We start from the raw sequence: 13858 nt of genomic DNA on the forward strand, positions 1-13858 counted from the left end.
CAAGGAAAGCCAAAGTATAATGGTAATTGCAATTCAGTGAAAGCAAATCTGTAGAAGGCCAAAGCAATATGGTCTAAGTATGCAGCTTTTTGATGGTTAGCTTGAACCAGAGAAATCCAAGAACAGTGTTTCTGGAACTTTAATACACATATGAATCACCTGGAAATCGTACTGAAATGCAGATTATGGTTCAGTAGGTCTGGTGGGGAGGCTGAAGATTCTGCTTTTCTAACAAGCTCCTAGGTGAGGCCCAATGCAGCTGACTGTCATACAACACTTTGAGAAAGAAGGATCTAGATTACAGGGGAATAGACAGACTACATGTCCTTCAATCTTCAATAAATACAACTTATCTGATCAGAACTTTTGATACAAATTTGAAACAGACAGCCTGGGATCATAGTCTCTAAAAAAGCACCCCAGGTTGCATGAATTATGTGTCTCTGATGAAGAAAAAAGAGGCCTAAAAGATAGATAAAATCAAATAGAATAAGTCAGTGGCAGTTAAAGACAAAACTAGTCAAATGGTGCAATATCAAAGCCACCTGGGGCCCCTACACCATAATAGATAACTACTGCTCAAGACCACTGGTTAGGGTTCTATTTCCAAAGGGAATTCAAATATCATCCCTCTTACTCCCACCCTGCAGAACTTTGCCCAAAGCAAGCCCATGATGCCCTGTTGCACACTATCAGTTGAACAGCTGTGAGAGTTCCCTGAAGCTTGGTTCTATTCAATCTGGACTTCTTTCACAGTTGGCTCATCTGTTGGAAGAGGTAATCTAGAAGACATGACCGCAGGCTGACCCAAGAGCTGGATGGACACAGGCAATTGGAGGATCCTCATCCCCTTCCCTGTCCTTGGAACGGGCATTCTGCCCACTGTTCCCACAGTGGGGCTGTTTTCAAGGATGCAGCCTTGAGAGAGCAATGTGTTGTTGAGACCATCTGGATGGTATATGTGACAGTTAAGGCCTCTATATAAACTTAGAAACTACTTTGGCAGACAAATGCAGAGATCTGCTCTGCTCGTGGCTGCCCAAGACAAGCCTCATGAGTAAACTTCCTGGCTTATTAAAACTTCCACCTACCAACCTGGAGTAACATGCCTCTCTCTTCAGGCTCTCCTTGCCCTCTCTGTACAGGGGCCAAGTTATGAACTAACATTATCATAACTCATGACCAAGCCCACCTAAATTATATCACATCCCTGGTTATTGGTTTAATGAAACAATTAGTTCAAATCACATCAGTTGATTCCAGACTTTCAGAATGCCAAAGGGGAATATACACATATGATTGTTAAAACTTCCAAATACAGATATTTGTAGACATCGTATAGTTGTCTACAACTATACAACTATACTGGAGAGTTGTGAAAAAGGACCAAGCAGATGGAAGGTTCATATAAGTTAAGAAATACATATAATACTTAAATGTTCATTATTAGAAGCACTAACTTATTAATTAGTATACTAAATTATTTTAAATTAAGAAAAAAATGATACTTTACCAAGTCATCAAAAATATCTCTCTGATGCACATGGATGGTAATTAGAGTTTCAAATTTCACTCTATCAAACTTGCTTAGGTCATGTGTTGTCTGACCAATTAGAGTATTTAGAATATCCAAAAATTTCTGATTGGTCACTTGCATGATTTTCCTGTCATCTTTTGCATTATTTAAAGCCTCTTCTGAATCATGTGTCCACAACATCTGAAGTCCCAGAAGCCCAACCTACAAATCCAGAAGACAAATAAATTTACCAAATATTTAAAGCACATCTGCAATAAAATTTAGTGGTCACTTAGTCACATAAAGGTGAACAGTCTTACTGATTTTAAACTAAAAAAGGGACATGCATTTTTCTACTCCCAAAGGGTAAAAACATTTAAAGTTCAAACTATTGATTATTTAATTATTTCAATGTCGATAGATAAATAATTGCTATGATTTATGGAATTATATGTGTGTTAATGGAAGATGCTTGGGAAATTTTTCTACAGAGGGCCTGAGACCCATATACCTTCATACAGTGATTTTTCTTTCTCAAGAAAAGAAATGGAATTAATAGACTACTGTGTATTTTTCTTCAGCAGGGTTTTGCAAAAGTTTCTTTGCATCTTCTAAAAAGGATATGCTGCCTATCTCTTTTCTTAATCTCACACTCTCTCTAATATCCATATCTTTATCTACATCTACTTCTCTGTCTATATATTTATCTACGAGAGAGACAGACAGAAAGTGAGAAGGGGAAAAGCTTGTCCTTTGTCTCCTGATGAAGGCATAAGGAAACTGTGAGTGGACTGTCACCTTACCTACAATTTCTGCTGCAGAAAAGGAAATAAAACTGGTCAGAACATGCCCTACCCTCACCCCCTCACTAAAACAATTGTCCCTTTGGGAGCTTTTGTTCATCCCCGGAGTCAAGCAACAGATCCAAGATCATTTGGACCAAAAAGGAATTCCATATCTGGCAGGGGAAGGAAAGTGTGTGAGGGAAAGCGGGTACTGCAGGCATGGCATTCGATGTAGGCAAAGCAGGAATAAAACCCTTTCCTTATCCCTGCTTCCTCTGGAACTTCAATAATTTTCCTGCTAGAGTAGTGGCCAATCCTGGGGTCTGCAGGTAAAGATAAATGAAGCACCTGGCTGAGAGGAGTAATGGGATGTAGAGGAAATAGCTGCTGTCAGGAAGCTCCCAAGAGCAAGCAGATTCTATTTGCACAAAGCAAAGAGAAGCAGTACAGAAACAGCAGTGTAAGGCTTTCTTGATTTAAAGACCAAACAGACTTGCAGACCCTGCAAAATCACTACATAGAGGTATATTCTAAAAACTGATCTTTAAAATGATAACTATCCTGATATCTCTTGCACCCGTGGCCGCTGGCTTCCCTGCACATTTGGTACTGCTGGGGCTCCCACAACCCAAGCAGCCATACCACCTTTGCACCCTGTCCTCACTGGGTCAGACCCAAGTGCTTCAGGGCAGCCCCAGGAGCAGATTCCTGTGGATGGCCCACACACAGAGGTGGGATAAAATCAAAGCTGAACCCCAGGGGTGGGGCAACCAAGGAAGAGGATCAAAAATCTTCCCATTAGCTGCACAAGCTGCAGATTAAATCCCCACAATCAGCTAGGTAGAACCTGCACCCATGGAATACTTGAGTCGACAATGAGAGTTCCCACATATGAAAACAGTCTAGCGCTGGCAGCTGTGGACTTTGGGGGCAGCACATGCAGGAACTGGGCCAGATCAGAGCCTGAGTGGTCCCCACAGGGTACACAACAGGTCCAGAAAACAGCCCAGAGGCAGTGGAGGGCCTCTTGGGGAGGTGGAAGTGGGCTGTGGCTCACAGGAAGAGCAAGGACACTGACAGCTTAGATAACATTATTATTGCTATTATTTTTATTATGTTTTGATTTGTTCTGTTGTTGGTTCTTTTTTTGGTTGTTGTTCTTCTTTTGTTGTTATTAGTCTTATTTAGTCTTTTGGGATTTTCTTGTTTTTTAACATGTCTTTTATTTTTTATTAATTTTTTAATATATTTCTATTTTTACTTTGCTTTTCAGTTGTTCTGTGTTCTCCCTTTTTTTCTTCTTTTTCTTTAATGTATTTTTTATTTTTTTATATTTCTGTTTCTACTTTTCTTTTCTTTTCTTCTGTGTTTTTTCCCTTTTTTCTTTTTTAATCATTTCTGTCAATTTTTGTTTCCTTGCTTTATTCTTCAGTTGGCACTCTGCTCTGGTTTTGTTTTGGGGCTTTTTGTTTCTGTTAGTTTTGTTTTTGATTGTTTGATTTCGTTTTCAGGTTCTTTTGTTTGTCTGGTTGTTCTCTTCCTTTTTGTTTTATTTTGTTCTGTTTTTGTTTCTTTTGTATGTGTGTGTTTCCCTGTTTCTCTTTGTTTGATTTTGCTTTTACCACTTGTCTGGGGTTTCATTTGTCTTTTATATCTTTTTTTAAAAAAAATCCCCTTTATTGCCATAATGAGCAACTTGCATGGTCTTAGTTCCCTGGCTGGAAGTCGGCCTGAGCCTCTGGGGAGGGAGCGCTGAGTCCAGGATGCTGGACCACCAGAGAATTCCCAGTCCCAGGGAATGTTAAGCAGTGAGAGCTCTCCAGGAGGCCTCTATCTGAATACAAGACTCCATTCTACTGCCTGCAGTTCCCAGTGCTGGACACCTCAGACCAAACAACAAACAAGACAGAGACACAAACCCACCCACCAGCAGACAGGCTACCTAAAGTCATACTAAGTTCACAGACACCCCAGAACACACCACCTGACATGGCCCTGCCCATCAGAGGGAAAAGACTCAGTTCCACCCACCAGAACGCAGGCACCAGTCCCTCCCAACAGGAAGCCTACACGAGCTACCGGACCAACCTCAGCATCAGGGGCAGAGAACAGAAGCAAGAGGAACTACAATCCTGCAGCCTAGGGAAAGAAGACCTCAAACACAGTAAATTAGACAAAATGAGAAGACAGAGAATTATCTTGCAGACAAAGGAGCAAGATAAAAACCCACAAGACCAAAAAAATAAAGAGGAAATAGGCAAACTACCTGAAAAACAATTCAGAGTAATGATAGTAAAGATGATCCAAAATCTTGGAAAGAGAATGAAGGCATGGATCAAGAAGATACAAGAAATGTTTAACAGGGACCTAAAAGAACTAAAGAACAGACAATCAATGGTGAAATGAAAAATACCCTAGAAGGAATCAATAACAGAATAACAGAGGCAGAAGAAGGGATAAGGGAGCTGGAAGATAGAATGGTGGAAATAACTGCAGCAGAGCAGAATAAAGAAAAAAGAATGAAAAGAAATGAGGACAGTCTCAGAGACCTCTGAGACATTAAGCACACCAATATTTGAATTATAGGGCTCCCAAAAGAAGAAGAGAAAAAGGGGCTGAGAAAATATTTGAAGAGATTATGGTTGAAAATTTCCATAACATGGGAAAAGAAATGGTCAGTCAAGTCCAGGAAGCCTAGAGAGTCCCATATAGGATAAATCCAAGGAGAAACACACCAAGACACATATTAATCAAACTATCAAAAATTAAACAAAAAGAAAAAATATTAAAGCATCAAGGGAAAAACAACATACAAGTTAATCCCCATAAGGTTAACAGCTGATCTTTCAGCAGAAACTGCAAGCCAGAGGGAGTGGCAAGACATATTTAAAGCGATGAAAGGGAAAAACCTACAACCAAGATTAATCTACCCAGCAAGGATCTCATTCAGATTCGACAGAGAAATCAAAAGGTTTAGAGATAAGCAAAAGTTAAGAGAATTCAGCACCACCAAACCAGCTTTATAACAAATGCTAAACAACTCCTCTAGGCACAAAACAGAAGAGAAGGAAAAGACCTACAAAAACAAATCCAAAACATTTAAGAAAATGGTTATAAGAACATACATATCAATAATCACCTTAAATGTAAATGGATTAGGGACTTCCCTGGTGGCGCAGTGGTTAAGAATCCACCTGCCAATGCAGGGGACACGGGTTCGATCCCTGGTCTGGGAAGATCCTACATGCCACAGAGCAACTAAGTCCATGTGCCACAACAACTGAGCCTGCGCTCTAGAGCCCGTGAGCCACAACTACTGAGCCCACATGCAACAACTACTGAAGCCCGTGTGCCTGAACCCTGTGCTCCACAACAAGAGAAGCCACTGCAATGAGAAGCCCACGCACCACAATGAAGATCCAATGTGGCCAAAAATAAATAAATAAATAAATTTTTTAAAAATGTAAATGGATTAAAGGCCCCAACCAAAGGACACAGACTGGCTGAATGGATACAAAAACAAGACCCATATATATGCTGTCTACAAGAGACCCACTTCAGACCTAGGGACACACACAGACTGAAAGTGAGGGGATAGAAAAAGATATTCCATGCAAAGGGAAATCAAAAGAAAGCTGGAGTAAGCAATACTCATATCAGACAAAACAGACTTTAAAATAAAGACTATTACAAGAGACAAGGAAGGACACTACATAATGATCAAGGGATCAATCCAAGAACAAGATATAACAATTGTAAATATTTATGCACCCAACATAGGAGCACCTCAATACATAAAGCAAAGGCTAACAGCCACAAAAGGGGAAATCAACACTAACACAATAATAGAGGGAGACTTTAATGCCTCACTTACACCAATGGACAGATCATCCAGACAGAAAATTAATAAGGAAACACAAGCCTTAAATGACACATTAGACCAGATGGACTTAATTGATACTTATAGGACATTCCATCCAAAAACAGAATACACCTTCTCAACTGCTCATGGAACATTCTCCAGGATAGATCACATCTTGGGTCACAAATCAAGGGCTTGGTAATTTAAGAAAATTGAAATCATATCAAGTATCTTTTCCGACTACAACACTATGAGACTAGATATCAAATACAGGAAAAAAACAGTAAAAGAAAAAAAAACATGGAGGCTAAACAATATGCTACTAAACAACCAAGAGATCACTGAGGAAATCAAAAAATACCTAAAAGCAAATGAGAATGAAAACATGATGACCCAAAACCTATGGGATGTAGAAAAGCAGTTCTAAGAGGGAAGTTTATAGCAATACAATCCTACATCAAGAAACAAGAAAAATCTCAAATAAACAACCTAAACTTACACCTAAAGCAATTAGAGAAAGAAGAAAAAAAACCCAAAGAAATCATAAAGATCAGGTCAGAAATAAATGAAAAAGAAATGAAGGAAACAATAGCAAAAATCAATAAAACTAAAAGCTGAACCTTTGAGAAGATAAACAAAACTGATAAACCACTAGCCAGACTCATCAAGAAAAAAAGGGAGAAGACTCAAATCAACAGATTTAGAAATGAACAAGAAGTAACAACTGACACTGCAGAAGTACAAAGAATCATGAGAGATTACTACAAGCAACTATATGCCAATAAAATGGACAACCTGGAAGAAATGGACAAATTCTTAGGAAAGTACAATCTTCCAAGCCTGAACCAAGAAGAGACAGAAACTACGAACAGACCAATCACAAGCACTGAAATTGAAACTGTGATTAAATATCTTCCAACAAACAAAAGCCCAGGCCCAGAGAGCTTCACAGGCGAATTCTATCAAACATTTAGAGAAGAGCTAACACCTATCCTTCTCAAACTCTTCCAAAATATAGCAGAGGAAGGAACACTCCCAAACTCATTCAACAAGGCTACCATCACCCTGATAACAAAACCAGACAAAGATAACACAAAAAAAGAAAATTACAGACCAATATCACTGTTGAACATAGATGCAAAAAAGCCTCAACAAAATACTAGCAAACAGAATCAACAACACATTAAATGGATCATACACCATGATCAAGTGGGGTTTATCCCAGGAATGCAAGGATTCTTCAATATATGCAAATCAATCAATGTGATACACCATATTAACAAACTGACAGATAAAAACCATAGAATAATCTCAATCGATGCAGAAAAAGTTTCCGACAAAATTCAACACCCATCTATGATAAAAACTTTCCAGAAAGTGGGCATAGAAGCAACCTACCTCAACATAACAAAGGCCATATATGACAAACCGACAGCAAACAAAATTCTCAGTGGTGAAAAACTGAAACCATTTCCTCTAAGATCAGGAACAAGACAAGGGTGCCCACTCTCACCACTATTTTTCAACATAGTTTTGGAAATCATAGCCCCAGCAATCGGAGAATAAAAAGATATAAAAGGAATCCAAATGTCAAAAGAAGAACTAAAATTGGCACGGTTTGCAGATGACATGATACTATACATAGAAAATCCTAAAGGTGCCACTAGAAAACTACTAGAGCTAATCAACAAATTTAGTAAAGTCGTAGGATACAAAATTAATACACAGAAATCTCTTGCATTCCTGTACACTAACAATGAAATTTCAGAAATAGAAATTAAGGAAACAATCCCATTTATTATTGAAACAAAAAGAATAAAATACCTAGGAATAAACTTACCTATGGAGACAAAAGACCTGTATACAGAAAACTATAAGACACTGATGAATGTAATCAAAGATGATATAAATAGATGGAGAGATATACCATGTTCTTGGGTTGGAAGAATCAACATTGTGGAAATGACTATACTACCCAAAGCAGTTTACAAATTCAGTGCAATCCCTATCAAATCACCTATGGTATTTATCACAGACCTAGAACAAAAAATTTTACAATATGTATGGAAACACAAAAGACCCCGAATAGCCAAAGCATCTTAAGAAAGAAAAACGGAGCTGGAGGAATCAGGCTCCCTGACTTCAGACTATACCACAAAGCTGCAGTAATCAAGACAGTATGGTACAGGCAGAAAAACAGAAATATACATCAATGGAACAGGATAGAAAGCCCAGAGATAAACCCATGCACCTATGGTCACCTTATCTTTGACAAAGGAGGCAAGAATATACAATGGAGAAAAGACAGCCTCTTCACTAGTGGTGCTAGGAAAACTGGACAGCTACATGTAAAAGAATGAAATTAGAACACTTCCCAACACCATACACAAAAATAAACTCAAAATGGATTTAAAGACCTAAATCTAAGGACAGACTCTATAAAACTCTTAGAGGAAAACAGAGGTGGCACACTCCTTGACATAAATCACAGCAAGATCCTTTTTGGCCCACCTCCTAAAGAAATGGAAATAAAAGCAAAAATAAATAAATGGGACCTAATGAAACTTAAAAGCTTTTGCACAGCAAAGGAAACCATAAACTAGACGAAAAGACAGCCCTCAGAATGGGAGAAAATATTTGCAAATGAAGCAACTGACAGAGGATTAATCTCCAAAATGCTCATGCAGCTTAATATCAATAAAAACAAACAACTCAATCCAAAAATGGGCAGAAAACCTAAATAGACATTTCTCCAAAGAAGACATACAGATGACCAACAAGCACTTGAAAAGATGCTCAACATCACTAATCATTAGAGAAATGCAAATCAAAACCACAATGAGGTATCACTTCACACCGGTCAGAATGGCCATCATCAAAAAATCTACAAACAATAAATGCTGGAGAGAGTGTGGAGAAAATGGAACCCTCCTGCACTGTTGGTGGGAATGTAAATTGATACAGCCACTATGGAGAACAGTATGGAGGTTCCTTACAAAACTAAAAATACAACTACCATGTGACCCAGCCATCCCACTACTGGGCATATACCCTGAGAAAACCATAATTCAAAAAGAGTCATGTACCACAATGTTCAGCGCAGCACTATTTACAATAGCCAGGACATGGAGGCAACCTAAATGTCCATCAACAGATGAATGGACAGAGATGATGTGGTACATATATACAGTGGAATATCAGCCATAAAAAGGAATGAAATTGAGTCATTGTTAGTGATGTGGATGGACCTAGAGTCCGTCATGCAGAGTGAAGTAAGTCAGAAAGAAAAACCAAATACCGTATATTAACACATTTATATGGAATCTAGAAAAATGGTACTGATGAACCTACTAGCAGGGCAGGAATAGAGACGCAGACATAGAGAACAGACTTGTGGACACAGAGGAGGAAGGGGAGAGTGGGACGAACTGAGAAAGTAACATTGACATATATACATTACCATGTGTAAAATAGATAGCTAGTGGGAAGCTGCTGTATAGCACAGGGAGATCAGCTCGGTGCTTTGTGACGACCTAGAGGGGTGGGATGGGGAGGGTGGGAGGGAGGCCCAAGAAGGAGCGGGTATGCAGGTATATGTATACATATAACTGATTCACTTTGTTGTACAGCATAAACTAACACAACATTGTATAGTAATTATAATCTAATAATGATGAGAAAAATAAAATGACTACCCTAAGTCACCAAGAAAAGCTTAAATTGTGTTTTTCACTAGGTTTAAGAAGGCAGCAGACTTCCCAGGGAAAACTGGAGGATGTTTCATTACAATAAAAAATAAAATAGGAATGCTCATTCTCATCAATATTATTTGATGCTTATAATAAGCATATTAAAAAATACTGAAAGGGACCACATGGAAATATTAAGTCATCATTTCCAAGTGGTGGAAAAATGGGAAATTTTTATTTTCACTTTCATATTCTTCAAGTTTTCCCCAATTTTTGCAACAAGGATCCATTGTGTTCATAATCTTAAAAACGTGTTTGAGAAGAAAATAGAGGTGAAATTTTAAACAATTTTAGATAAAAAATTAACATTGTATAATAGGCAAATTTATTTGGGAAACCTGCTTTATAAAATGCAATTTAGGGACTTCCCTGGTGGCACAGTGGTTAAGAATCCGCCTGCCAATGCACAGGACACAGGTTTGATCCCTGGTCCAGGAAGATCCCACATGCCATGGAGCAACGAAGCTCACGTGCCACAACTACTGAGCCTGAGCCCTAGAGCCCGTGAGTCACAACTACTGAGCCTGTGTGCCACAGCTACTGAAGCCCACATGCCTAGAGCCTGTGCTCCGCAACAAAAAAAGCCACCACAACGCGAAGCCCATGCACAGCAATGAAGAATAGCCCCTGCTCGCTGCAACTAGAGAAAGCCCGCACGCAGCAACGAAGACCCAACACAGCCAAAAATAAACAAGTAAATAAATAAATAAATTTATTTATTTTAAAAATAAATGAAATAAAACGCAATTTAAAGAGTAATATATATATTGAATGAATATATTGAATGACTATATATTGAATGAATATAGAATGAATATATTTATATATTCATTACTCTTTAAAGCAATTTTTCCAGAAAACTGAAATTTGCCCAGTACAGTGTTAAGATTTTTATCTAAAAATCTTTGTGTGTATGTGTGTGTGTATATATATATATGTATATATACACACATTAAATAAAATCCTAAGAGTTAGTCAACTTTCCTACTATATCCTGTTCAACTTCACTGCTACTTTAAATTTGCTTTTCAACTTTTCCAACTTTAATCCTATATCTCCTTCAGCGTATAAAGGGTGATCAAGCTTTCCTGAGAGAGAGAAAGTATGTTGATTTAGTCTAAGGAGCTATTTTTCTCAGCTTATCAAATAAAGTATTTTATAAAGCTTTATCGCAAATGCTAATAAGAATATTAAAGTTTACCAAGGATATTATACAATACAAAAACAATACTAAAATATTCTCTCCAGTGAAGGTTGATTTTATGTCTGTACTTCTGTCATTTGAACAATTTCATATCATTTCAGCTGCCTCCACTGTGTGTGCAGTAACATAGGATTTGGAGTTCAGGTTGGGAGGAGCAGCTGGGGAAGTAAAACCTGCCTATATTTTCCTTAGATAGCTCTTGCCTTCTATCCCACACTATCTCTGACCCAGATCGCAAACCATCACTTTTCATTTATCTTGGCTGAAAATGTAATGGAACTGTTAGCTCTTCATTTTCTGTGCCCCGTTTTAATAATACCTGGCACCTGACAATGCACTTCTAAGAGCCAAAGGGCAGGAGAGTTGTTCAAGAGAACACCTGCTCCAGCCTCTTCAAGGTCTTCTCTCTTTAAAACTTCGTCACATTTAACGTGGGACTTCCCTGGTGGTCCATTGGTTAAGAATCTGCCTTCCAAAGCAGGGGACGCAGGTTTGATCCTTGGTCGGGGAGCTAAGATCCCACATGCCACGGGGCAACTAAGCCCGTGCACCACAATGACTGAGCCCACGCACTCTGGAGCCTGTGCGCCGCAAGTAGAGAGAAGCCAGCGTGCCACAATGAAAAATCCCACATGCCGCAACGAAGATCCCACGTGCCACAACTTAGACCCGACACAGCCAAATAAATAAATTAATTAAATTAAATATTAAAAAGGAACTTAGTCGTATTTAACAAATTATGCCAATTTTTAATTATTTGAAGGCAAAATAAACAAAAGGCAAGGTGGATTTCATTTCAGAAAAAGATATGTTCCTTCCTTTTATATATGTCCATATCCATATCTATATCTGTGTCTATATTTATGTATGAATAGATATAGATAGACGGTTTTTATACATAGATAGGTGTCGCTTATACATAAGATGAAATTTCTCGTTAGTGCTTTAGTCTCAGTGTATATCCTCAATGATGGAAGAACAGTGGCAAATCCTCTTCTCAGGGATGGGATGGGTTGGCCTAGAACGGTGTAGGTGGACAAGCAAGTGGTCAAGCAGGTGGTTGGGGGCTGAGGGTGGGTGGGCCTCTCTAACTAGTTCTAAGCTTGAACAGCCTCCACATCATCAGGCTAACTGCCTCCTGCATATCTTTCCCCCTTATTTCGCTATTTAAATGTCATGTATTCTCACCTGTGCTGGAAAGTGATTGAGGAAAGGTAAGAGCTGAAATCCTGAATCACTGATTTGATAGAATGCAGATCTAATTATATTATGTAAGGACGACATCTGCATTTTTAACATGTCCAGAAGCCAAATCTCCACGGGACCTTTGGCCATAACAGGATTATCCAACTAAAAGATATATTACAAATACGTTACAAATTGATAATAATTTGGTATTTTTACAAATGTCATAAATCAAAGTACCTCAGGCAAAGCAAACAATTTCATATAAAATATTTAAAACGTGAGTAAAATCAACTAATACTATATGTGGAAAGAACTATAAAGATCATTTGGTCTAAAACTTTCATTGTATAGATAATAAAATGAGCCTCAGAGAAGTTAAATGAGTTATCCAAACTAGTCTGTTACAAAGCCAGGGCTACAGAACTAAAACCCGACACCATTCCCCTCCCTTTCTTTCATAAGAGAATTGCATTCTCCTCAAATCTAAATTTTTAAAGAAATCCTAATAAAATTTTAACCAAGTTAAATTACAATAATTTTTTCTCCTTCTCTTGATATGACAGCCATGATACGATCATAGTCTTTTGCGTGAAAGGTCACCTCATTTATGTTGTCAGACACTGCAGGGAGATGTGGCTATAAGAAAGCACAAGACAGAGCAAACACATCATACATGACGTTAAACACAAAAGTCACTGAGATGTTTTTAAAAGCTTTACTATTTTTTATATTTGTAAGAGATTAAGAATTTACTTCATTGTCTCAAAAAAAAAAAAAAAGACTCTTCTTTGACCCTTGACTGACTTGGAAGCCCACTTTTAAAAATCCAGCCCTACAGAATGTTTCCTCCAAGACCTACAAATGCATCTCTTACATTATGGAGATTCGACTAGTAACTGTCATCTTCCTCCCGATGGACACTGAACCACATGGTTCCTGCCCTCTTCCCTCCCAGGGACAGCTCAGTCCTCTCTTGGCTCTATGTCAGCCTTACACAGCTTCTACTTCCCTCCTTTCCTTTCTCATCCCCTCAACTCCCTGGAAACCAACAAGGAAGGTATTACTAGCTGTTTCCCAAATTCCCAAACCAGAAATGTCCCTGGGATGGGTGTTCCAGTGCCTCTCACACCCAGTTCTCTGTAGTTTTTCTCTTCCTCCTGGAAGTATTGCCCTTGGAAATGGCAATAAAAGCATTTGAGAAGCACTTGGGACAAAAAAAGGACAAATCCAAACCACAATCCCTATTTGATCAAGAATATTTAGATTAAAATACTCATAACAATGAATTACATTTAGTGAGCACATACTGTGTGTCCAGAACTTTTCAATGAATTATCTCGTGTAATCTTTATGACTATCCCATGAGGTGGAAATGATTAATATCCTGATTTTACAGACAAGGAAACTGAGGCACAGGAAAATTAAGAAGCTGGCCAAGGTCACCCAGCTGGTGAGTTGCATAATCGGTGACTCTTGCCTCAGGCTGATGGGCTCCGAATACAAAGAAAATAAGACATTTTATAACCAACATAATTTTTAATACTCTTTTTTCCT

The 13858-nt window shown here is 38.4% G+C and overlaps 1 protein-coding gene across 15 annotated transcripts in view; it reads right to left on the reverse strand.

The window, feature by feature from the left end:
* The window catches only part of DNAH8 (dynein axonemal heavy chain 8), a 327201-nt gene that overhangs the window by 181856 nt on the left and 131487 nt on the right, over positions 1-13858 (reverse strand). For 14 of the 15 annotated variants that reach the window (XR_013830241.1, XM_079934721.1, XM_079934718.1 and 11 more), the window contains 3 exons: positions 12836-12940; positions 12305-12466; positions 1514-1738 (listed from right to left, as the gene is read on the reverse strand). Coding sequence is in view for 14 of the 15 variants with exons in the window: in XM_079934721.1 (XP_079790847.1) it covers positions 1514-1738; positions 12305-12466; positions 12836-12940 (492 nt within the window). In the remaining variant the exon portion in view is untranslated. The remainder of the gene's footprint in view (positions 1-1513; positions 1739-12304; positions 12467-12835; positions 12941-13858) is intronic. The other variant, XM_079934717.1, reaches the window with a different exon arrangement.

The sequence above is a fragment of the Stenella coeruleoalba genome (genome assembly GCF_951394435.1).
Source record: "Stenella coeruleoalba genome assembly, chromosome: 10".
In the NCBI taxonomy this organism is placed as follows: Eukaryota; Metazoa; Chordata; class Mammalia; order Artiodactyla; family Delphinidae; genus Stenella; species Stenella coeruleoalba.